General features: G+C 45.4%; 1 protein-coding gene across 2 annotated transcripts in view; it reads right to left on the reverse strand.

Annotated features, from left to right (window-relative positions):
* Positions 1-25,096, reverse strand: part of MAML3 (mastermind like transcriptional coactivator 3) — a 417,508-nt gene that overhangs the window by 7,848 nt on the left and 384,564 nt on the right. For both annotated transcript variants that reach the window (XM_036853304.1, XM_036853303.1), the window contains exon 3: positions 3,046-3,252. In XM_036853304.1, the coding sequence (XP_036709199.1) occupies positions 3,046-3,252 (207 nt within the window). The remainder of the gene's footprint in view (positions 1-3,045; positions 3,253-25,096) is intronic.

Consider the following 25,096-nt stretch of genomic DNA (forward strand, 5'->3'; position numbering starts at 1 on the left):
ATGGTCATTATCATGCTGTATGTGAAAAGGGAGAGAAAATAAGAGTGAGGTGGAAAGAGCAAAGAATGGGGTTTTCGTTCTGGGTCTGCCGTCAAGTAGCTGCGTGACCTTCGGCCTGTCATCTAACCTCCTCTGCAGCTGTGGAATATGCATCAAGCACCTTTCATCTGCAAGGCCTAGGAAAACAGACAACGAGGGCCCGGATCTTTACAGTGTTCATTATAAAAATAACACACATTGACCACTTCTTAACACATGTGTTTATTTCTATTTTTTCTCTTGTTTTTGTTCCTGGGCAGCTCTATAATTTTCTTTCTCTTTCTTTTTCTTGACAAGGCCAGCCAGCACTGGCAACAAAAGAAAAGAACGGCCTCTGTTCACCCCATCCTGTGGTGTTTTGCACGAAACCGTTGAAATGTATTAATTGTATAGACACGGCGTAGACAAGAAACCATGCTAATCTTCTAGGCAGCAATCTAAGAACATTACTGAGAGTAAGGGGAGCATTTAAAAGCTTCTCAGAAGCCAAACTTCCCATATTACATAAGAATTTAACGGTCCCACTTACAACTGGGCATCAGCCCTGGGGTAGCCTGGGGTGGATTGGCAGTCAGGAGTCAGGGGGCCCAGGTGCCAGTCCTGGCTCTGCCCCTCTCTAGCTCTGCGATCTCCGAAAAAAATCATGTAAGCTCCCTGGTCTCAGTCTCCTCGTGTGTAAAATAAAGGGACTTCATGATCCTCAATGTTTCTTTCAGATCCAAAATTCCAGATTCCGTTGAACCTTTGTGAATGGGTGGGATTTGACACACTCTGTGCTCTTGAGAATAACGCATTAAATGTTAATTCACACCTGCTTTCAACTTGCTCTGTTCTAAGTCCACTGAGAACCATTTGAAAGTTCCCAAAGATATGCAAGATATCCCCAGTCTTTCTGTTTTCCCTCACGTGTCCTTTCCGGAAACCCAAGTGTTCCCAGTACGCTGTTGGCAAAATTGAAAGTGTTAGGATGCTTTCACTGCCGCTGCAGGGACCAAGAAAATCAGCTTGGCGTTAATGTGGCCACATTCAACCTCAAAAGTGTAGGCATCAATAAGCACTTTCCCCAGGTGCAGGTGAGATGCTACATCCCTCTGACTAACTTCTGGGCTAGTCCCACAGGATGGCTGGCACGTGTGGCTGCAGCTCTTACACTGCCTTCTGTGACACCAGGGTCAAGTGGCAGATCCACACCTTGTGCAGTTTCCAAAGGGTTTTACGCTCATTACTCATGTTGAGCATCAGGAGGAAGGCTGGGAGATTAGGAAAACCTTATTTGGCAGATGAGGAGAGAGGTTAGGTGGTTTTTCCAAAATCACACCATAAGCAAAGGATGTGACCCAGAGTGAACTGTTCTTTCCTTGGTCCCTCTTCAGCTCCCGGAACACAGTCATTAAGGAATTATACTCATTTTTTTCCAGTTTCCCATTTCCTCATCTCTTCTGAGGAGCCCTATGTCTGTCTTTCTGTGTCCCGGGTTCTGAGGGGTCCCGCACTCTCTCACCTCATGGTCTGTGGGCACCATCCTGTGAAATCCATGCTCCCAGTCTTCTGCCTTCCCCCTCATTCCCGGAGTTGGCTGACCTTGCCAAGTGGGGACACCCCTGGGCTGGCACAGCTGAGTTTGGCCTGGTTACCCCGACTCCCCTTTGTGTCTTGGTCGCAGCACAGGCATCAAAGACCATCCCTCCAAGTATCAGGCACACCTGAAATTTCCTGGGATTGGCTGAGGGGCGGATCTGCAAAGCCCAGCTTCCCCTCGGCAGCTCCATTTATCACTGTCTGAGAGATATGAGCATGGCTCCTTGTCACACACCTTACGCAGGGTGAGAGGGATAGAGGTTTGTTTGTACAAGAGCTGCCAGGCAGCTGACTGACCTTGGTAAAAAGGGAGATAATTACACAGCTGTTCAAGAACAAAAGCGAACAAGGGAACATAAGTACTGTGCTCAACAGTGTACAATTTTTCTATTTGGGGGATGACTGGTGTTACTTTGAACTGCTGCCCTTGGTTACTAAGGACCTCGACGCGTCTTGTGTCCTACACAACCTCTCCTATAGATATGGTGGAGGATGGTTAATACATTTCCAAAATTCTGATCCTATTAGGAACATTCTAGAAGGGTAATTGTGGGCCTTGAGCCTTAGATGACAGCCTCACGTCTCCTATAACAGAAGGGTGAGACGCGCTGGATAGGCCCCCATGGAAGGCACCCAGGGACCTCCTGGGGAAGTCCTCAGGCCTTTCCCGAGATAACGCGAAATCGGGCATGGGCATCTCGAAAAACAAAACACACTGAAACTGAGAGGAGTAGCCCGCATGGAAGGCTTTCTTTCAAAGCTGGAGGAATTATATATGTCAAGGGTTGTCAAAGATGCCTCAGGTAAAGCTTTCTCTGTGTTAGGCCTTTAACTCAAACATTTCCTGAGCTGTGTTCAAAGCTGCTGGGAATTTTCTCAAGTTTGCACCCTTTCTGTGACCCCGAGTTCAGGTTTCCAGGTAGTTCTGTGGGCCCTATTATTCAGCTATTGTTCCTGTTCCATTGTTCATGACCAATTGTGTAAGAATTCTTCTCAATCCCTCCTTCTGACACTTTCCTCCAAGAAGCAAAGTTCTCTGAATTATTTTCTTTTTTCTTCATGCTGGAAATAGCAGACTTTACGAAGAATGTGAGCCAGCCCCCTTCCACCCTTGCCCCCCATGCTGATTCTACAGACCCCGGTACCAGAAGCCAGAAGAAAAGAGCCAGACTTGAACTGAAGAACGGTCTCTGGCAAATGGGTCTTCAAATGGATGGCTGAAGCCTGTCTTTTCAGAACACACTCATTCATTCTAAGCAAAAGCCTAACGAACGGAAAGGTCTAAATTCTGCAGGTTCCTCTGTGATCTCAGGAAATGCCTGCTTGTGAATTTCTTGATGAAGGACACGAACCGAGACTCCCTCACAGGCACCAGGCACCGAGTGAGTGTCTGCCGCACGAACGGATCCCACCGCGGGCGTGAGTTACCTGCTCCGCCAGCATCTGCTGCCTCTGCTGCTCTATCAGCTGCGCCCGCTGGTCCAGGAGCATCTGCTTCATGAGGGCTGCCTGGGGCTGGCCGCCCAGGAAGCTGGGCCCCGCTGGACCGGCTCCGGAGACCATGCCGCCGGAGCCCGGGGGCACGGAGGACTGCATGGGGCCCGCGGCCCGGGGAAGCCCGACCGGATGCTGCTCCTGGAAAGACAGGAAGAGAAGAGAATGCAGCCACTCCACATGTGAAGGAAAGCACAGGGGATAGGGGGAGGGGGTAGGTCCCGCCTTAGGGACCTACGGGATCCCGAGAGGCACACATTACATTTCCATACAAAAAGAACCCAGTGGTCCTCAAACCTGGCCTTACCACAGGTGGGATTGCAGAGGCTACAGGGCGACAGTAATAGAGCACGGCTCTGGGAAAATCTGAGACCAGGTCCAGTCTGTTTCTGATGGGACTGGCTAAGGAACAAGAACCGCATTTTCAGCTAACAATCTGTGCTCCTCCGAAGGAAAGGGAATAAGCCCTCAGGTGGGGCTCATTTTAAGTCGGGAATGAGACATCCTCACCTTACCTCTTCATCCTTACTGCCTGCCTGGCCAAAATGGGCTTCTTAGCTAGTAGGAGAGACATTTACAGAAGACTGCTGGAATGGATTCATCAGCAGATTGCTATTTGATGAAATTCTAATTAATTGTGACATTCGAAAGCTTTGACATGTGTAAAAAAAAAAAAAATCCTGCTAGTGAGAATTGTTGATGGTGAGAATTAGGAGTGTGTGACCCGGACCAAAGATACGAAATCTCCCAACATCTTTAAAGATAGAATTGGGTCTCAGGTGTCTGGGATAACTTAAACATGGGGGGTTGAATTGGGTCTCTTGATTCTATAATTATGTGTCAGTCAGTCAAATCAAATGATGGCAACTTTTAAGGACTGGCCCTTAAGGAACAGGAGGTAAAGTGGTAGAGAACTCCTCACACACAGCCCAAGTCACTACTCGGAGACTGTACTCAGAGGGGAAGTAATAGCCCGACGGTGTAGACCATTGGGGAAAAACAGCTGATGGGAAAAGTAGGTGTGTGACCGTAAGATGTAGTTTCTTGATGCTTTCTTTCCTGTTCATTCTATCAAGCACAGCTGGTAATGGCAAAGCACTGTCTGAACATTTCACAGAAAGGTTTCTTTTAATTCACTGAAGTTTCAAGTAATTAATCTGAACAAAGAGAAGCTGCTGTCTGAGAGGTACACAAGTTAAATGGGCATACGTGTAAGGACATACACAGTCATATCATGAGGCACAATTATGAGACTTAGATCATGAGAAACGAATGTGAATAAATCTACAGTATTTAAATTTTTGTATCCAGTTAAACTGGATTAAAAAAAAACTTTCCTCATTATAAAATCTAGATATTCATTCTTTTTTTCCACACTGGTTATTATTTCCAGTTATATGGGGTGAAGGAAATTAAGACTACGCAGATGTATACAGGCAAGTGACTACCTTAAATGGATGTTTAGTAGTTATCAAATGTTATTTGCAATGGTATTTCCATCGTTATTAATGCATTCCTTCATTAATGCATGCAACTAGCCTGCTTTGTGAACAACATGAATTTTATCTGCCTCTTCTGAGCCATCCTAAATGAAAAACAGGGTGCAGTCAAACTGGATTTTAATATTTGTCCTCTTTTTGCTTTGCTACCTCTTCAGTGTTGGTACAGTCAATCACGTGGGCAGTTTCCTCTCAAAACAGAGAGTTGTGTTTGACACAACTCCTAGAGACGCAGCCCTGCATGGGAGCCCCCGTAGCCTGGGCTTGTTGGACCCCCCTCCCCGCTACTGTGTGGAGATCAACCATCCACGCTCTTCTTTCCAGGTATACCGAAACCGCGTCTTCACGTACTCTTCGTCCCTCCCATCAGCACCCAAACAAAACAAAACAAGCAAAACAAACAAAAAACCAAACAAAACCCCATCACTCCTCTCATCTGGGAAACAATAGCTCAGGAAGTTTTGGTTAGTCAGTGCGGTGGCCCAGGTCACACAGTTAGTAAATGGAAGAACCAGAACTTGCAGAACTGGAGCACTGATTTTGAGTCTAAATTCAGTATTCCTTCCACAAGCATAGGCCTCTCCCAGACGATGGGTCCATGGTGCCAAGTGTGTGCCTAAGAATTGCCTGTAGACTAAATATATAGTATGTCTCCCATAAATACACTGTGTTCTATTTTTCAAATGTTAAGTGTGGTGTTACTGAAATTAAAACTTTCTGTCTTTGTGTATTTTCTCTGTACATAGACAATTATTAGGTAGAGAGCTATGAGATATTAATGTTAATAAAAAGACCTTATACTCAGCAATGCCTGGAACTTTATGCCACCAGAAAGTTTACTTTATGACTGACCCCTGCAGAGGTCAAGATATTTCACTCTTTCCTTTCCCCCCACCCCAAACTTGCTACCTGTTTTCCAAACCCTTCCTTCCAATGGGATGAAGCTGTTTCTTGCCACCTTTGGAGACAAATAGCTGATTGACTTAATACTTAAACAAACAAATTCACATGGAAGTGCAGATAGTCGACCAATCAGCGAAAATACAGATACACAGTTTTTTCTGTGTATTTCAGAATATTTGATATTTTCCCATTTTGATAATGAGGAGGGAGTTGGAAAGAAAATGAGACCCAAGGGAAGATCCAGTTCTCTTCGGCTTGGTTTTATGAGAGGACTGGTCTGGGCTGGCCCCGTTTATCTTTGTACACTTTGAGATATTCTTGTCCTGTGAGGCTAGCCCTCAAGTACCTGGTGAGCTTGCCCAGGAGCCGTAAGTAGTGATGTGTTGCTCTCCCAGCCTTCTCTCCACCCAGAAAGAAAGGGAGAGGCAAATGAGGTGAGGATGTAGATTCATCTAAGCTTGTCTAGTCCCTGTCTTCCTAGACCAAAAAGAAATACAGGTCCCCCACTTTTCAAGAGTTCAATTTACACCACTCCCCTTTTATGAAACACCTACACTAGTATCTGTTTTTGCTAACTGGAAGAAATCTGAAGAGGATTTTCGCTTTTACAAAAGAAGGTGAAAATCTAAGATAGCATTCAGTGTTTGTTTTGCAGCGAGTGATTGTAGAGACAGCAGGCGCCTCCAGCAACAAGAGTGGCGCCACCAAGCGCCTTCCCCAGGAACTACACTCAGCATCTCAGCATCAAGCTGCCATAGCTTCGAACTGTGTGAGCATCTGTGCTCTATCTCTATTTATTTCGCACATTCTTAGCAAGATGTGTCCTAAGGTGCTTGCTTCTTCACTGTAAGCCATTTCGGCTTAGGAAAGGTTTCCTAGGAATGCTCTACTTTTCAGATGGGGCGGGGTGTTGCTGAACTTCAAAAAGCACAGTGTGTAAAACCCTTCCCAAAGGGATAGTCTGGTTATTACCTCCCAGGATTATCTATTTCCCCCAATGATTCCTTCTCAAAGATTTTGCCTTCAGGTTTCTCACCAAAGACCTGAAGACCGAGAGGCAAGAGGGCTATGTGCACTTTTAAAGGACTGCCCTCCCTAGGAAACATTTGTGAGCCTAAGTTGATACACCTTTCCCAACCAGCTCTGCTGCATTCAACAGCGGGTGAGTGACACCCAGAGCCCCAGCCTCAGATGTGTATGCCAAGTGTGAAGACGCGCCGAGTGACTCACCTTACAAATTGGGCTGGCTGAGGCCATTAGCTGATGCACATGACATGTTGGCTTTTAATCCCCAGTCTAAGAGGGCTTAATGAGCATTAGTCTGTCGAATTTCAGAATTTCAAGCCCCCGCTCTTGTTTCTAAGGAGGACACACACTGTACGTGCAATCAGAGAAAACCAGGCTGGGGTTTCGTCACCAGAAATGTAATGCCTTGAAGCCAAATGATGCAGTATTTTTAGTTTTAATTACTAGCTTGTTCTCCACTCCACCCCCTGCCCAACGACCTCCCTTGCCTTCTACCCAGAATCTTGATTCAGCCTCTTCCTCTCAGAAATCCAACTGACTACATAGATCTTCATTACTCCCCAAAGCTCTCACTCTTCCGTAAAATAAAGGGAGGGGGGAAAAAAATCAAAACCAATATTTTACGTATCTTCTCTTCCAGGGAAAAGATCTTAGCAATTTCCTAAGGTCTGGAGATAGGTAAGAGGTGTAAAAAAACACCCTACTTCCCCCAAAGAGGCAGTTTTCACTTCAAAAAGCAGCTGTGGTAAAAATCTCTCAAGAGTAGCCAGCTGTTTATTTATAAATCTGTGCGTAAGGAAGCTTCATTTTCTCTTACGTGTTTTCAAGAACATGCCTCGTGTTTGGGTGAGAGGGGCCGGGGTTGCTGGCGGTGGACCAAAGACGGCTGGCTCCTTGGAAGGGGGATTGCAAGAGGCTCCCGGCGGTGACTGGGACTGGGGTGCCGGGGCTTAGTGGAGAACGGGCTGGAGGACGCTCAGGGCTTCGGCCTTTTTTCAGGTGCTCTCCTCGGGGGAAAACAAGGAACAGCTGCTGTTCCTCCGCGGCCCCAGCAGATGGTGGTGTCAGCCCAGTCCTCGCCGCCAGCCCGCCCGCTCCGCCCGCGCGGCGTGTCCCCCCCGCCCCCCTCCCAGCCTGCAGATGGCTTAATCAGGACTCGCCTTCCTCCCCCAGCCGGTCCCCCCGGCCCCGCGCGTCTGGGCTAACGCTACGAGCGTGGAGCCGGGCAGTCAAGTGTTACCGCGTATAGCAGGTAGCCTGGCAACTGAGAGCATAATACCGAACAGATGGTGCTCGCACGGCGTGATGGACATCACACACGACAGCCTGAGACAATCCAGGAATTCCCTGGTGACTCGAGGCCCTCTTTACACAAAATGAGTTCTCTCTCCACTGCCGTGTATCTCTGGGGTTATCTCCCTCCTCTCTCCGACTGACACCGAACTGGTTTCTTATTACCGACCTTGCTGCCAGCCCGAGGGGAGGGAGATTTCACGTGTGGGTGGGGGAGGCCGTGGAAGGAAACGGAAGGGCCGGGAGATGGAGGAGGTGATGGGGGCGTTGGCGACCCGAGAGGGGAGGGACAGTGGCGTACCCCAGACCCAGGGGCGGACTGTCCGAGAGGGTCAGGGTTCCCCGTAACCCGGGCTGCACGAAGCCGGCGCGGTAAGGGCCGCGCCGGGGGCGAGCCTGGGCTTAGTGTCTTTGCCATCGCATGGCTTACGAACAGCCTAAATGAAATTTAGGATTTTACTTAAAAAGCCCCCTGGGGCGTAATTTAGCCTCTCGACTCGAGCCTGTATGCTTACAAGTCCTTAGGGGACTCTAAGAAGTCAGGAGTGAGGCCCGTGCGCCCCTGCCGGGGCCGAAGATGCGTCTCCGCGCAGGCGTCCTTAACAAAGAAACCGACTAGGCGGTCTGGGCGCGGGCAGGGGCGGCGGAGGGCGGACGTGCGGCGGACGAGCCGCCACGGGGCCCCGAGATCCTCGGCCTGCGCGCTGCTCCGCAAGCTGGGAGGCCGCTGCGCGCTCCCCGGGGCGCGTTTCACCTCCCTCTCCCCGCCACGTCGTGTGGGCCGGTCGCCGGGAAGGAAGTGGGAGCAGGAGGGCACTGGGGGAGACAGGAGGGTAGTTCACGGTAGGAAGAAGTAAAATTAATACATAAGCAAAAAGCACGCCCCAGAAGACAAACCTGTGCTTTTCACACACACTGAAGTGGATCGAGTAATTAAAAAAAAAAAAAAAAAATCCAGCACCAATGGAATTTTGCCTAGATTCTACACATCAAGCCACTTCTATGTCCAACCTCTCACCGCTGTCAGGGGTCTTCTCCTGCAAAGGTACTGTTCAAGTTTTAAGTTTCAGAAGGAGGAAGTCTTTTCAAAGGTGGAAGCTGACGTTTCACGCAGAACCTCACACTCGTTGGGAAGTTCAGTACATTCATGTCAGAGAATCCGACACCCACCGCAGAGCTGGCTGGAGGCATCCGGCCGTGACTCCCTGGGGCTCAGGGTGGTGAACTGGCTTCCTGAGGCTCAGGGGGACATCTGACCTCTGGGTCTCGGTCCCCACCTCTTCAAACGGAAATCCTATCCATAGGACTCCTCCCTCGACAATGGCAACTTTGGAGATGAATGAGCTAGAGAGAGAAAATGGCTAAGAGGGTGCTAAAACTTCCTCCACTTTAAGTGTGGGCTGTTGGGGAACCGTGAGGGCTCCATCAGGGGTTCTCAAAGCGTGGTTCCGGGACCAGCACCATTAGCATCACCTGGGAGCTTGTTAGAAATGCAAATTCTCAGGCTCTGCTCCAAGCCTCCTGAACCAGAGTCTTTGGGAGCAATTTAACATGCCCTTCGATAATTACCATGCCCCACGTTTTGAGACTCACTGGGCAAATAATCCTGGTTTATGGGCGCTGACTGCAACCTGGGGTATCAGCGCTCTCTGTGATTAGATTGCAAACCCTGCACTTTCAAAAGCAAGTCAGAGTGCTGAGTTACTTAAGTTTCTATTGCCAATTCTTCTGCACTTGGAGCAGAACTCTCTAATTTTCAGAGGGCTGTGCAGGCAATGTAAACTCATGAATTCCGAAAGGAGCCTATGCCATGATTCTTCCAGAAAGGTCGGTGCTCCTGCAGCTCTGCTCTGGAGGCGGAGGTGCAGCCAAGAGCAAGGAAGGGGTGAAGCCAGTTAAACTCCCTCCCTTCCTCCGGGAGGAAGCATCAAACATCACTAGACTTCCTGTCTCCTGGTCTGCTATAAGGCAGGAAAGCTATGATTTGAGAAAGTCCCCTCTTCAAACAAGAAGAAGACCAGAAGCGACAATGGAAGAAAGCAATTAACACTTATGGGGCACCTACTGTATGCAAAGCACTCAGCTCAGTGTTTTCTTCTGTGTACTTAAAACTCATTTTGCTGATTAAAAAGGATCCGAGTCTCTGAGAGGTTAAATAACTTGCCTGATGTCCCACAGCTGATGGTGGTCTTTGGGATTCTGACTTTTCCACTGACCAGAACATGCATCTGGTCTAAATTGAGCAGACCACCCAAGAGGACTCTGGAGTAATGAGAAATGGGAAGGGGTGGGGGGAGAGGAATAAAAAGGCACAGAATAAAAAGGTAGACACTCTACTGGGATCAAAGGATGAAGCTGAAAGAGCATAGAAATATACATCATTTTTTATATGTTGCCTGATACCCCAAATTAGGATGCCTCTGTGGTATCAACTTTGACATTTAAAGAAAGGGCATAAGATTAGACCATTCAACCAGAAATGGAAGGAAGAAACAAAATAAAATAAAACCTTAGAATTCTCTTTGAAGTTGATCAAGTGTCAGGGCAGAAACTTGGTTTCAGGATGGTGGCTCCTTTTACAGACTTTCTTTGTGCTTGTCCAGGATAATTTTTCAATGTGGGTTTGGAGAGTTGCTTGTAATAAATTCATTGCAGAGCCCCAATAGGCTCACCCCAAGATAATCTGCTTCTTCAGCAGATTATTGAAGAAATTTGGATTAAAAAAAGTGTTATATGATGTGTAGTGGCTGTGTTGCCAAGACAGTTGAGGTTTGAGGCAGTTTACCGATTTAGGAAGCTTATCACAGACAGGGCAGTAACTCGGGGCCCAGTGCTAAGCCTGCTAAATGGGTTCAGGAAAGTTCTTTGTTCAGCTTCTAAGAAGGAGCAGTTTACATTGGGGGAACCCAACAGGCTTGGGTAGAAACTCAGCTCCATCGAGGGTCCAGTGACTGGCACATAACCCATAGCTTGTTATCACTATTATTGCTACGACCTCTTGTTTATGCAGCTTTAGAAAGTCAGGGTGAAGGAAGTGCTATGGCTCTGGTTCCAGCTTAATTCCTAAGATAATGAAGTCTAACACTTTAAACTTGGTTTTCCTTCTAGATTCTCAGTGAGCAGGATGGCATTCCTATCCAGACCTTTGACTCTTTAACAAATGCATGTTTTGCTGACTTTGCCCCCGATCATGGGGAAGATTTAAAAATATTGTCTAAAAGTATTTTTAAAAGGCAACATTCATTTTTAACACTCACAGGCAACCACGTTAATATTCTGATGTGTCTCTGTGTTTCTTCTCAGCTCCCCACCCAGTGCAGGAATATATTTTCCATGCTCATGATCATGGTATATACATGATTGTACCACTATTTCTTACTAAGTAACACAGGAGAGGTAGAAAGTTCCAACTTTCCAAATGCTTATAAGCAGTCATCTTCTGGTAGGATATTACCTTATGGCAACATTCCTGCAAGGTCTTTAGGTTTCGTTATGCGGCTCCCAGCATCAGCACAGAGCTAGGTCCACGGCTGCAACAGAATAAATATCTGCTGAACTGAACTAATTGTCTATGATGAATTGGAGCTTAGACCAAGATCAGGTATGACCAGAGAGGAGGAAAAAAGATAACCCTCATAATGGACTGCTTCTCCAGGCTACCGGAGCTTCCGCTGAAGATGAAAGAAAGGGTTAAAGTTGCTGGTCCAGAGTAAGATGGGAGAGTGCCATCAGCAACAGGAAGGTCAGTGTTTCAAGGACTTACTTGGAGGTAAAAACAACAAAAATACCATTTGTCCTTATCAGTGCTTTGAACATAGTTACCATAGGTTCCCCCAGTGGAAACACAACTTTGAGAGTTATGCTTTTCCTCTGCCTTTGATGTAAATTATAGAGTCCTTCTCATCCCTTTGTTGTGATTAATTCCACCACCAAAGCAACTCTAAATTGGTTAAAAGTTCATTAGTGTGCAACAATAGGAGCTTGATTAAATAAATTATGGTACATCCATACCATGAATACTAGGCAGCCAATAAAAATCAGGCCTTTTCAGATTATCTGATCAAATAAATATAAAAAAAAAAGCTTACAATATACAGTGAAGAGGGGAAGAAAAAGCAGTTATTAGAACAGTAGCCACAGAACAATCATGTTAGGGGAGGATTTTAAGTGATTTTTATTTTCATACTCTTTCAAATTTTCTATTATGAACATATTACTTCAAATAAATATTAAGTCTCATGCTCTAAAAAACTGAAGTCTTTAAATGGACAAAAAAAGAAAGAAAAGAAAAAGGACCTATTTGCTTGGTTTCAAGGAGTCCACAGTTCTGATGTGGAGTAAGGATCCTTTAGGTCCTGAGCAGCTCATGGCATCTTTGAAGGGGAGGTGGCGCAAGCGACACCCCTGGGCCTTCCACCAGGAAGCACCTGACTGTGCCTGGGGAGGGGACTGAAGGCTTCCCAGAGGAAGCGATGTCTTGGAATGGCTCAGGTAACCAAGAGGGGAAGGGGTTCCAGGGTGGAGGGACAGAATGATCAAAGACTTGAATACATCATACCCTGAAATTCCATTTCTAAGGACTCGTCTCCTGGAAATATTCATAGCTCTGTGCAAAGAGTTATCTTGAATAGCGCGAATGGTTTTGAGTAGCAAAAAAAGAAACAACCTAAATGGCCAACATTTAGAGGATTCATTAAACTATAATACAACCTCCCTGCCTCCCCGAAAAAAACCCAAGACCTCATTAAGATTATTTAGGCTCAACTAGGAATGGAACGTAGGAGTTTGAGAGGGGCTCCGGTTGTATCTGGGATCTGGACTATTTCCACCAGAGCCCATCTCACACCGCGGAGTGTGCAGCAGACATCCTTAACGGGGGTAGTTCTCCTGTTAAGACCTGGACATGGCACGAATGTGAACAAACTGGGTTTGGCTACAGATTCAGTAACTAGGCTAGCTTTTTGTTGCTTCAACAAAGAGGCCCCAAGTGCCAGAGAAGGCTCCGAGGGGACTGACATCTTCCAAGAATCCTCTGATGCACCTGGCCAAGCTTCCCTTTGGGCCTCACCCTGCTCTCTGGGGTTTTTCTCCATTCTAGGCTCGAAACCACAGAGCAGGGCCAGAAGCAGCCCAACCTTTCGAGTTTAAGAACTTGCGAGATGAGTGAAAACCGTTGTTGACCTGTATAGGCAGTCTCCTCCACAGGGCTGTAAGAAAACCCAGCGCAGGGGCTTGAGACCCACCCCACAGAGGTGGACACCGCATCTGCCCGCATCCAAGTGACCACGGTCCCGACACGACTGCAAGTGGTTTGTCAGTGGCTCCAGGAACTCGGCTTTTTACCCATACGCCTGCTGCCTTTGTTTCCCCCTTGATTTAAAAATCGAGAGGGGGAAGAAGGAGTCTCAACTGTCTTCAGCCGAGCCGCTGGGAAAACTTTCCTCCCGAGCTACTGTTCCCCCATGCTGTACCTTTCTCTTTCATTGCCCCTTCCCCCGCCTCCCCTTTCTGATGAAGTCATCACAGCCAAGACTGCATAACTTCTGCAGAGACCTATCTTGTGTTATACTGGGAGTCAGGCCAATGTTTCCGTTTACAGCCAAGAGCACCACCATGCTGCCAAATGGCGCTCTCTGCTGCAGCCACTACAAGACAGGAAGAAGGGAAGGAAGGCTTGGAGCTGGAGGGCTTGCTGTGCAGAGGAGGCTTGGGCACATCCTCCATGCTCTCCATCAGCCTTGGGAGGGTGGCTCAGGGATGCTCCATCTGAACGCCTGGGAAGAGCCACTTCCACAAAGTGGTCCCCCTGTTCCCCCTGGCCCCCAGGAGACGCTGCCAGAGGGAGGGTCCGTGTCAGCCTGCTCTGCTGGTTTTCTCATGGTTGAACCTGTCTGTGGGCAAACCAGGTGTGATCCCAGCGAGGCTCTGGGAGAGGACAGCCCTCGCCACAGCCCTGAGAGCAGAGCTAAGCCAGCCGTCGTGGTGGGGTTACAGGAGGCCATGAGAAAGGAGAAAAAAGAGGAGGAACATTTAGAAATCTGGGGGTGGTGCTTTACACACTTAGAGATTTGGGCTGAGAACCAGGTTCTTAGAGTAAGCAAGTCTAGGACAGGGGCTCACACTGGGGCAGGGAGGGCCGATGGGCAGGTGGCAACGGGGGCCACTGACCCCTAGGCCTTACATCCACGATGGTCTTCCAGTTCAGATCATCAGATATATTCTTTTTTTTTTTTTCTTTTGGCTGCTGCGTGCAGCATGTGAGATCTTACTTCCCAGATCAGGGATCCAACCTGTGCCCCCTGCAGTGGAAGCATGGAGTCTTAACCACTGGACCACCAGGGAATTGCCCAAGATCCTTAGATATATTCTTCACACAAGGTTTTACAGGGGGTCACTGAGAAACCTTGATATGATTGAAAGGTACCTCCTATTTTATGGCTTAAGCTGTGTCCTGTAACTAGATCACACTGCTCTAAGTCCATTATGAATTAATATTCTTCGTAAGTCCTGTGTTTATCTTGTGAATGATATAATTACACCAGACTGCATTTTTTTAAAATAAACATTGCTTTCTTTTTTTAAAAAAATATCTTTAAAAAAAAAAAAAGATACAAAAGACCCCGAATAGCCAAAGCAGTCTTGAGGGAAAAAAACGGAGCTGGAGGAATCAGACTCCCTGACTTCAGACTATATTACAAAGCTACAGTAATCAAGACAACACGGTACTGGCACAAAAACAGAAATATAGATCAATGGAACAGGATAGAAAGCCCAGAGATAAACCCACGCACCTATGGTCAACTAATCTATGACAAAGGAGGCAAGGATATACAACGGAGAAAAGACAGTCTCTTCAATAAGTGGTGCTGGGAAAACTGGACAGCTACATGTAAAAGAATGAAATTAGAACACTCCCTAACACCATACACAAAAATAAACTCAAAATGGATTAGAGACCTAAATGTAAGACCGGACACTATAAAACTGTTAGAGGAAAACATAGGAAGAACACTATTTGACATAAATCACAGCAAGATCTTTTTTGATCCACCTCCTAGAGTAATGGAAATAAAAACAAAAATAAACAAATGGGACCTAATTAAACTTCAAAGCTTTTGCAAAGCAAAGGAAACTACAAACAAGATAAAAAGACAATCCTCAGAATGGGAGAAAATATTTGCAAACAAATCAATGGACAAAGGATTAATCTCCAAAATATATAAACAGCTCATGCAGCTCAATATTAAAAAAACAAACAACCCAATCCAAAAATGGCCAGAAGACCTAAATAGACATTTCTCCAAAGAAGACATACAGATGGCCAAGAAGCACATGAAAAGCTGCTCAACATCACTAATTATTAGAGAAGTGCAAATCAAAACTACAATGAGGTATCACCTCACACCAGTTAGAATGGGCATCATCAGAAAATCTACAGACAACAAATGCTGGAGAGGGTGTGTAGAAAAGGGAACCCTCTTGCACTGTTGGTGGGAATGTAAATTGATACAGCCACTATGGAGAACAGTATGGAAGTTCCTTAAAAAACTAAAAATAGAATTACCATATGACCCAGCAATCCCACTACTGGGCATATACCCAGAGAAAACCATAATACAAAAAGACACAGGGCTTCCCTGGTGGCGCAGTGGTTGAGAATCTGCCCGCTAATGCAGGGGACACGGGTTCGAGCCCTGGTCTGAGAAGATCCCACATGCCGCGGAGCAACTAGGCCCATGAGCCACAACTACTGAGCCTGCACGTCTGGAGCCTGTGCTCTGCAAGAAGAGAGGCCGCGACAGTGAGAGGCCCGCGCACCGTGATGAAGAGTGGCCCCCGCTCGCCACAACTAGAGAAAGCCTCCACACAGAAACGAAGACCCAACACAGCCATAAATAAATAAATTAATTAATTTTAAAAAAAGAGATTAACATTTAAAAAAAAAGAAAGAAAAAAAGACACATGCACCCCAATGTTCATTGCAGCACTATTTACAATAGCCAGGTCATGGAAGCAACCTAAATGCCCATCGACAGATGAATGGATAAAGAAGATGTGGTACATATATACAATGGAATATTACTCAGCCATAAAAAGGAACGAAATTGGGTCATTTGTAGAGACGTGGATGGACCTAGAGACTGTCAGACAGAGTGAAGTAAGTCAGAAAGAGAAAAACAAATATTGTATATTAATGCATATACGTGGAACCTAGAAAAATGGTACAGATGAACTGGTTTGCAGGGCAGAATTTGAAACACAGATGTAGAGAACAAACGTATGGACACCAAGGGGGGAAAGTGGTGGTGGGATGAATTGGGAGATTGGGATTGACATGTATACACTGATGTGTATAAAATGGATGACTAATAAGAACCTGCTGTATAAAAAAATAAATACAATTCAAAAATTCAAAAAAAAAAACATATGAGATGCCTCTGCTGCTGTAAAAAAAAAAACAACCTTACTGGCATTTCTTCGGTTTGTAAATACACCTGGTGACTCCAAAAAACAAAAGTGGTCCAGGTCTTTTGTTAACTTTGAGAAGAGTTGGGGACAAACTGGGATAAAAATAGCCTTAGAAGAAGTATGGGCCTCAAAGGGAGTTTCCTCCATCACAGTGAACACAGCTACACACACACACACACACACACACACACACACACACACAGGGTAACCTAGATAAAGGAACCTGGAAGCAATTAGAAACCATCCTTTCCACAGATCTTAAACTTTTCACTCATTTTACCAAAACTTCTCTCAGGTAGCGTGATTCAACAGTGCTTGGCATATAGCAAGTGCTCATAAATGTTTGCAATCATTATCATCAATGTTAATAATAATGAGGAATTAGAAACTTTAGGCAGGGCCTATATGTTCAGCTCATATTTTGTTCTTTCTTAATGATCAGATCAGTTCCTCAGCCTTCCGGAGAAAAAAAACCCCTGTTCACAAATGACCACCTTTCGCTTAGGATAAAAATTAAGTTGGTAACTAAATATGGAACTAGACCCTGGAATGAGGGTGAAGTTTATGTGAAACTTTCATTTTCGTGAGGAATAAATCCACTCGTGTTGGCAACAGCAATAGAGGCCTTCTAAGATGGGGGTTATGGGCCACATATCTTTTGCCTCACATCCCCTCTAAAAGCCTAAGTATTTTTGCTTAAACATCTGGAAGGTATCATCAGTTTCCTATTCCTTTCTATCAGAAGCTAAAGCCTGGTCTGACCCCCTTACCATAACGTCATCACAAATGCCCACCCCTCCCCACTTTTTCCCAAATTTTCTTGTGTTAATTCTTCCTCTAGTTTAGCCAGCTTAATACCCCCTCTGCTCTGCTTCCCAGATCCGGTCACCTCCTTTACAACGTACACGTGATTCACGTACACCCTTCACCTAAACCCGCACAGCTCCTTTAAGAGCTTTCACAACTGCATCTTCTCTCCAAGCTGACTGCTCCTAGGAGGTTAAAATCAGAACAGGAGGGTCAGGCTGACTGATGCTGGAGGAGGACGAGCAGATCTAACCTGTTGCTCGGGGTATTTATCAACCTGGGAAAGCTTCCCCAGCATTGAGGAGCCTATTTCTGGACTCACTTTACCTTTTGACCATTTCTCTAATACACGCTTAGTTTCTTTTACGTTGGTCCAACTAATTTACTTTACTTCCTCCTCTTTATCCTCCCCCTATCTTCATAGAGAATTTCTCAATCAGAAATGATGAAACCCTTCCAAGTCAGCCAAACCTTTTCTGGAAGCTGAGATGCAGTATAAATGGCTGGAAGCCTTTATATACAGGGGTGGGGATGACGAAACTCTGAATTCAACTTTAAGTCTGTTTCACGTCCCCATCATGTGACACACAGGAAAAGCCAGTGAGAGTAAGATTTCCTTCTTTATTTACCTTAGGTTCTCAGGGCTTAATTTTTACTGAAGTTTACTTTTTATGTAAGGCCCAGTGAACACTACCTCTTAATTCATATTTAGAAGCATGTAAAACAGGCTGACAAGACCAATCTTTCATTCCTTTTTGGATATAGTCGTAGAGAATTTCCCAGCAAAGAAGGAAGCCACTGAGTCCCCATTAGCCAGTAAACATAAGCCCTCAGGAGTGGATGTCCATGTACAGTCTTCCCTGTGTATCTTCAGGGGGTACCAGGACCCCCCTGCGGATACCCAAATCCACGGATGCTCAAGTTCCTTATATAAAATGGCGTATTTGCATATAACCTATGCACACTCTCCCATATACTTTAAATCATCTCTAGATGACTTATAATACTTAATACAATGTAAATGTTATGTAAATAGTTGTAAATACAGTGTAAGTACTATGTCAATAGTTGCCAGGCGCAGCAACTTCACGTTTTGCTTTTTGGAACTTCCTGGAATTTTTTTCCTGAATATGTCTGATCTGTGGTTGGTTGAATCCGCAGATTCGGAACCCGTGGATTTGGAGGGCTGACTAAACAGAATGCTGAAAGATATCTCACAACATGGAGGGGCCATCCCCTGCCACAGGGCCCAGCCACGTCACCACGGAAATATCTGGGGCTGTTGCCGGGTCCCCCTCGCTCTCAGCATGTCCCAGAGGCTCACTGGGGACAGAACCCCAATATATCTCATAGTCAGATGCACAAACACCCTGGGTAGGAAGCTAGAGAGGTCTGGAATACTCTGATTCACTTTCTGCTACGGGACTCAGATACAGAAGGGTGAGGAGGTCAGTAAGATATATTGCCAAGGTTGCTAAACTAACGGAAGTTCAGGGATCTGGTTCAAGAACTTGGAGCCTTATGCCTGTCACTGGACAGCATGGCACAACCCAGAGTGCCATTTTCAGTTCAATTTCCAGGTCTCAGAATTGATTAGTCCTAGAGAATCCTCGGCCACAGGTAAAACCAACAAACCAACCAACAAACCAACCAACAAAACAAAAAAGCAAACAACTGACTTGTTTAATCAAATACCAAAAATCCATGGGCATGGGTTGTGTTTACAACTTCACTTTGATTTTATGTGCAGTAGAATACTACAGTTCCATGGCCAAAATGGAAACCCACCCAGAAAACAAGCATACACCACAAACCCTCCACCCGTAGTTGGAGATCTAGAACATCATGTGCGGAATGTATAATTTGTCATTAAAGTTTTCTTTCAATTCAGATATAAGATCCCAGTTTTTAAAAAGTTTTGATTGCTCCAGGAGTCCCCAGGGCCCTCCAGCACCCCAGCACAATGGCAGGTGTTATGGGTGGAATCTAAGAGAAGGGCAGCCGTGGCCTCGGTTCTGGAGGGATACTAAAGTCCCAGAGGAGAGACAAAGTTCCCCTTCATTGAAAAGCTCAAGGATGATCCCAGCCTGTGAAGGGTTAGACTGTGGCATGTGCCTTGGTTCCACAGGATTTCCATAAAGCCCTCCTGGTCAGACCTGGGATGGTCAATTACACAGTGGAAAGGGGGTGGAAGGGGACACGGGACACAGGGGTTCTAGGGATTGTTTGACCCAGGGCAAGTCACTGCACATCTCTGAGCTTCATATGCTCCTTTATAAAATGAGGACACCTGCTCAGGTGAGCTCTCGGGGTCTACCTGCCCTAAAATTCTCTGCGAGGAGCTTTATGGATAAGGGGGGACTTGACTGGGAGCCTCGATGTTAGTGCAGATTTGGATTTGAGGGAGCAGAGAAGGAGGGAGGAGTAGCCACGGACAAGGAGGGAGGCGGCCGTACTCAGGCCCCAGCCGAGGTGTGTGCTGGCACGTGCGGGAGAAAAGCCTCGAGGGGCAGGGTGGGTCTGACCACGGTCAGGCCTGAGTGCGGCACAGACGTGTGACCCAACCAACAGCCAGGTGCCACAGGAGGCTCTTAGAGGAACTAAAATGATAAAAGCAGGTAAGGCAGAGATTAGAATGGGGCTGGATCAGAAGGAAGAAAGTGGGGAGGCAGGGTTGGGAGGAATCCACCCAGGACCTGAAGGGGAGGTGGCCGAGAGAGACTTTGTTACTGACAGTGGGAACTGAAGAGTAAAGAGTCAGATTTAACTGCAAGGTCTATTTCGGCAAGAATAAGAGTTCACACGCTCTTTGCTGAATGCAGATATCTGGGGTCACTCCCTGCTCCACTGGCTCCCACCCCCTCCCGTTCACTCCCGGACCTTTTTCTCACTTGGCCCTCATGTGGCTACTGGAAATCTGGCAGAGATAGAGATCCCTGCTTAAAATTTGAGTGGCTGTATCAATTTACATTCCCACCAACAATGCATGAGGATTCCCTTTTCTCCACACCCTCTCCAGCATTTATTGTTTGTAGATTTTTTGATGATGGCCATTCTGACCGGTGTGAGGGAAATTGGTAACAGCCACTATGGAGAACAGTATGGAGATTCCTTAAAAAACTGAAAACAGAACTACCATATGACCCAGCAATCCCAATATTGGGCATATACCCAGAGAAAACCATAATCCAAAAAGACACACGCACCCCAATGTTCACTGCAGCACTATTTACGATAGCCAGGACATGGAAGCAACCTAAATGTCCATCAACAGAGGAATGGATAAAGAAGATGTGGTACATATATACAATGGAATATTACTCAGCCATAAAAAGGAACAAAATTGGGTCATTTGTAGAGACATGGATGGACCTAGAGACTGTCATACAGAGTGAAGTCAGAAAGAGAAAAACAAATATCATATATTAACGCCTATATGTGGAATCTGAAAAAATTGGTATGGATGATCTTATTTGCAAAGCAGAAATAGAGACACAGACATAAGAGAACAAACATATGGATACCAAGGGGGAAAGTGGGAGGTGGGATGAACTGGGAGATTGGGATTGACATATATACACTATTGATACTATGTATAAAATAGATAACTGATGAGAACCTACTATATAGCACAGGGAACTCTACTCAGTGCTCCGTGGTGACCTAAATGAGAAGGAAATCCAAAAAAGAGGTGATATATGTATACCTATAGCTGATTCACTTTGCTGTACAGTATACACTAACACAACATTGTAAAGAAACTATACTCCAATAAAAATTTTAAAAAAGTATACAGGAGGATGTGTGTAGGTTATATGCAAAAAAAAAAAAAAAAAAAAAAAAAAACTGATGCAGCTCAATATTAAAAAAACAAACAACCCAATCCAAACATGGGCAGAAGACCTAAATAGACATTTCTCCAAAGAAGACATACAGATTGCCAAGAAGCACATGAAAGGATGCTCAACATCACTAATTATTAGAGAAATGCAAATCAAAACTACAGTGAGGTATCACCTCACACCAGTTAGAATGGGCATCATCAGAAAATCTACAAACAACAAATGCTGGAGAGGGTGTGGAGAAAAGGGAACCCTCTTGCACTCTCTTGCACTGTTGGTGGGAATGTAAATTGATACAGCCACTATGGAGAACAGTATGGAGGTTCCTTAAAAAGCTGAAAATAGAATTACCATATGACCCAGCAATCCCACTACTGGGCATATACCCAGAGAAAACCATAATTCAAAAAGACACATGCACCCCAATGTTCATTGCAGCACTATTTACAATAGCCAGGTCATGGAAGCAACCTAAATGCCCATCGACAGACAAATGGATAAAGAAGATGTGGTACATATATACAATGGAATATTACTCAGCCATAAAAAGGAACAAAATTGGGTCACTTGGTGAGATGTGGATGGATCAAGAGACTGTCATACAGAGTGAAGTAAGTCAGAAAGAGAAAAACAAATATCGTATATTAACGCATATATGTGGAACCTAGAAAAATGGTACAGATGAACCGGTCTGCAGGGCAGAAATTGAGACACAGATGTAGAGAACAAACGTATGGACACCAAGGGGGGTAAGTGGTAGGTGTCGGGGGTGGTGGTGTGATGAATTGGGAGATTGGGATTGACATGTATACACTGATGTGTATAAAACTGATGATGAATAAGAACCTGCTGTATAAAGAAATAAAAAAATAAAAAAATAAAAATCTATTAAAAAAAAAAAACAAAACTGAATATAAATAATTCCACAAGGAACATTCATTTCCTTGTTCTCCCGACTTTTTAAAAACTGACTTTATTTACATCTGAATTCAGTACAGGGTATTTTAAACATAGCACCTGGCTTTTAACCGGGAGTAGGATGGTAGGTGTACACCTTGAATATTTTCAAAGCCCTGACAATATATCCTGGGGATGAAAATGCCAAACAATAACAGGAAATATGCCCAAAACTACTTGGAGAAGAAGAAACCTTTTCATTTTTGTGCTTCCTTACCTGGTTCCCCCAACTTTCTATTTCCTGCTAAGTGTTTCACTTAACTTTTTTAAGAAGGTCTGATGAAGAATAATGAAAGTTAGAATAATAATGAAATAATAATAATGAAACTCAATTTCATTAACCCAGTTGGGTTAATTTCATTAACCCAATTAAAGCGTTTTAAGAATACAAGTAGAATTCATAACAAATATGATAACTAAGTATTTCCACCAAGGCCGTTAGTGGGTTTATGTCCTCTAATGGATTTTTTATTTTTATTTATTTTTTATTTTTTTGGCTGTGCCACACAGCTTGAGGGATATTAGTTCCCCAATCAGGGATCGAACCCAGGCCCCGGCAGTGAAAGCGCTGAGTCCTAACCACTGGACCGCCAGGGAAGTCCCTCTAATGGATTTTTTTAAAAGTCAGCAAATCACTCTGAGTCTTCATGCTAAACCTTGTTTGCAACAGAAGTGGTGTGATATATTTTCATAAGATAGTTAATGTTGCATTTATTGCACTGATCTTTTAAATCTCAACTGGACATGGGAGTAAAAATAATTTCTAATAAAATAGTTAATCCCTCAGAAACCAGTCAGGCCATTGCAAATTTATGATTGAAGAATACGTTGGTGGTTCCAGGTAAAAACATGCTTTATTATCAGCAACTTGGAAACTAGGTGTCTCCTCTGAACAAATGAAAAATCTCCTCCTTGAAAATCTTCCTACCCGGTATTGAGACAACGTTGAGGAGAAGCAGGCCCTCTGGTCTGCAGCGCTCTGAAATCTCCACGGGGCTCTGGAAAACGGCCTGCTTCTACCTATTTGTTCTGTCTTCTAATCTGAGGGAGGGGCCGCAGATCTCCTCATCTGCCTCTGTTGCTCGCTGTCGCTGGGCCCCTCGTTGCCATGGTCTTTCCCACAGTGTCTGAAGGAACAAGATTCCTCTGACGCCTGACACTGGACCTCTGCGTGCAGCCAATTTGTTTTCCTTTCGCCCGCCCCTCCCCCTGCCCTCTCCCTTTCTATTATAGCGGATTCTTTCTGTGCATCTACCAAAAGTAATGTGTCCAACTATGATTATGTTTTCTTTCATTAAACAACTAGAAGAGAGACAGATTGCTTTCCTTCCTTTGACCAAGTAAAGGTAATAAAAGGCCCAGGGAAAGCAGAGGTGGGAGGGGCTTGCTGCGGTCTGCGGTCCTGGGCTAGGCCAGCTCTTGTCGGGGGTTCATCTGAAGGAATTCTGGGCCACCCGTTCCCAATTTTACTCAGTGGCCAAAGGCCAGCTGCAGCAGGCTCTCACGGTGTCTGCATTCTGAACAGCTGAGTCTGTGCAGCCTGCAGCCCTTTCGGCTTGTGTTCTGGGGAGAAGCGAAAGGGGTGGAAATAGAGGGAGGCCCTGCCCTCCAGATGTGCAGGGAAATCAGTACTTAAATATCGTTTCTGTAGGATGGGCTGCTTGCAAAGGGAGTTAGTAGGTGGGGGGGAAAAAAATCCATTGAAACCCTTAAAACTTACTACCAAATCCATACTATCTACACTGCTGAGAAAGGAAATATAACTTGGGAATTTGTGTGTGGAGCAGAAGGGTAGAGAGCTTAGGGAAACTTTCTCTCCTTTTAGACAGGGATTTTTCCTTCAAGTGTCTCTATCCCTTCAGAGTTAGAGAATGAATTTGGGGCGGAAGAACTTTAAAGATTCTGGTAGGATAGTTATTCCCTGCAGACATGATTTTACCGTGATACCCATTAGGAGTAGCAGGAATGCACGTGTAGAGCTTGGAGGGCCTCTGACGAGGACTGGGAAGAGAGACTCACAGTAACACCTGTCTGTGGTGCCTCAGTTTCCCTCCACTCATGGGCTCCTCTCTAAGAGTGCCTCCAGCCCTTTAAATTGTCAGGGGGCTCATTGAGAAGGGAGTCCTTGGGAATTGAGACTCAGATCACTTGGGCCAACTTCCTAGGTTGGGGTTCCTGGTGCTGGTCACCACGAGTCCCTTTGTCGATTACTTGATCACTTTCCTTTTAGGGGCTCCGGAGAAACAGGACCACCCCTCAAAACAGAGGCACTAAAGCCTTCAATACCAGGAGGAGGGGCTAGAAGCCGAGAGGAATGGAAGTCAGGTCAAAAGCCACTGGAGAAAAGGATATCTGGGACTGAACTGCAAAATCAGACAAAATGCATCAATGCAAATGATTGCAATTGAGGGAGGAAGATGCAATCGGAGAAGAAATCAGGCTGAGAAAAGTCCAAGAACAGACCCTGGCTGGCAGACAACTCCATCTCTGTCCCCAAAAGCAGGATGAGGTTTGGTTTGGAGAAATTCGTATCCAAAGCTGTGCTTTCTGGTGCCTATACCTTTGGGGGTTAAAGCCTGAAAGCGCTATTGGGGTGACATTTCTTATTTTTCTTTTACTCCCAATGCAAGTAGCTTTGGAGAGCCAAGCAATTACAAGTGAGTGCTTCTGAGATTTTAGACAGTGGAAGGGCAGGGGAAAAATCAGGAGGGTCTTAGCCTGACCAGATATTTTGTCGACAACCGTTTTCAAGGCCTGCAAGCTCACCCCAGCTTTGTGTTGCTGGCCTCAGAAGACAGCTTGTCTAGGGGGCCTCCCTTTGTGTGAGCGCCATTCAGAAGATCGTGTGTCACTGGCCAGCAGAGTATGGGCGTGATTTGTGGCTGCTTAAGCCCTTGAAGCCCCAGAGGGTACCTCCTCCTTCCCATCTGGGCCCTCCGAACTGTCATCAAAAAACCCCAACAGTTCTCAACAGAGCTCAAATGGAACAAATAATTTCTTCTTCAGGAAAGATTAGGAATTTCTTCATATTGGGGAAAAACAAAGAATGGTTTATAAATGTACAGGTACTATATTTACAATGATATGATACACCCTGATTATATAAAATGAAAGCAAAGTTCATATTTGACCTGACACTTCTGCTTTTTGGGTATCTTTGCCTTAATACCAATTTTTAAAATATGAAAC

This window comes from Balaenoptera musculus, chromosome 5 (genome assembly GCF_009873245.2).
Source record: "Balaenoptera musculus isolate JJ_BM4_2016_0621 chromosome 5, mBalMus1.pri.v3, whole genome shotgun sequence".
Lineage (NCBI taxonomy): Eukaryota > Metazoa > Chordata > Mammalia > Artiodactyla > Balaenopteridae > Balaenoptera > Balaenoptera musculus.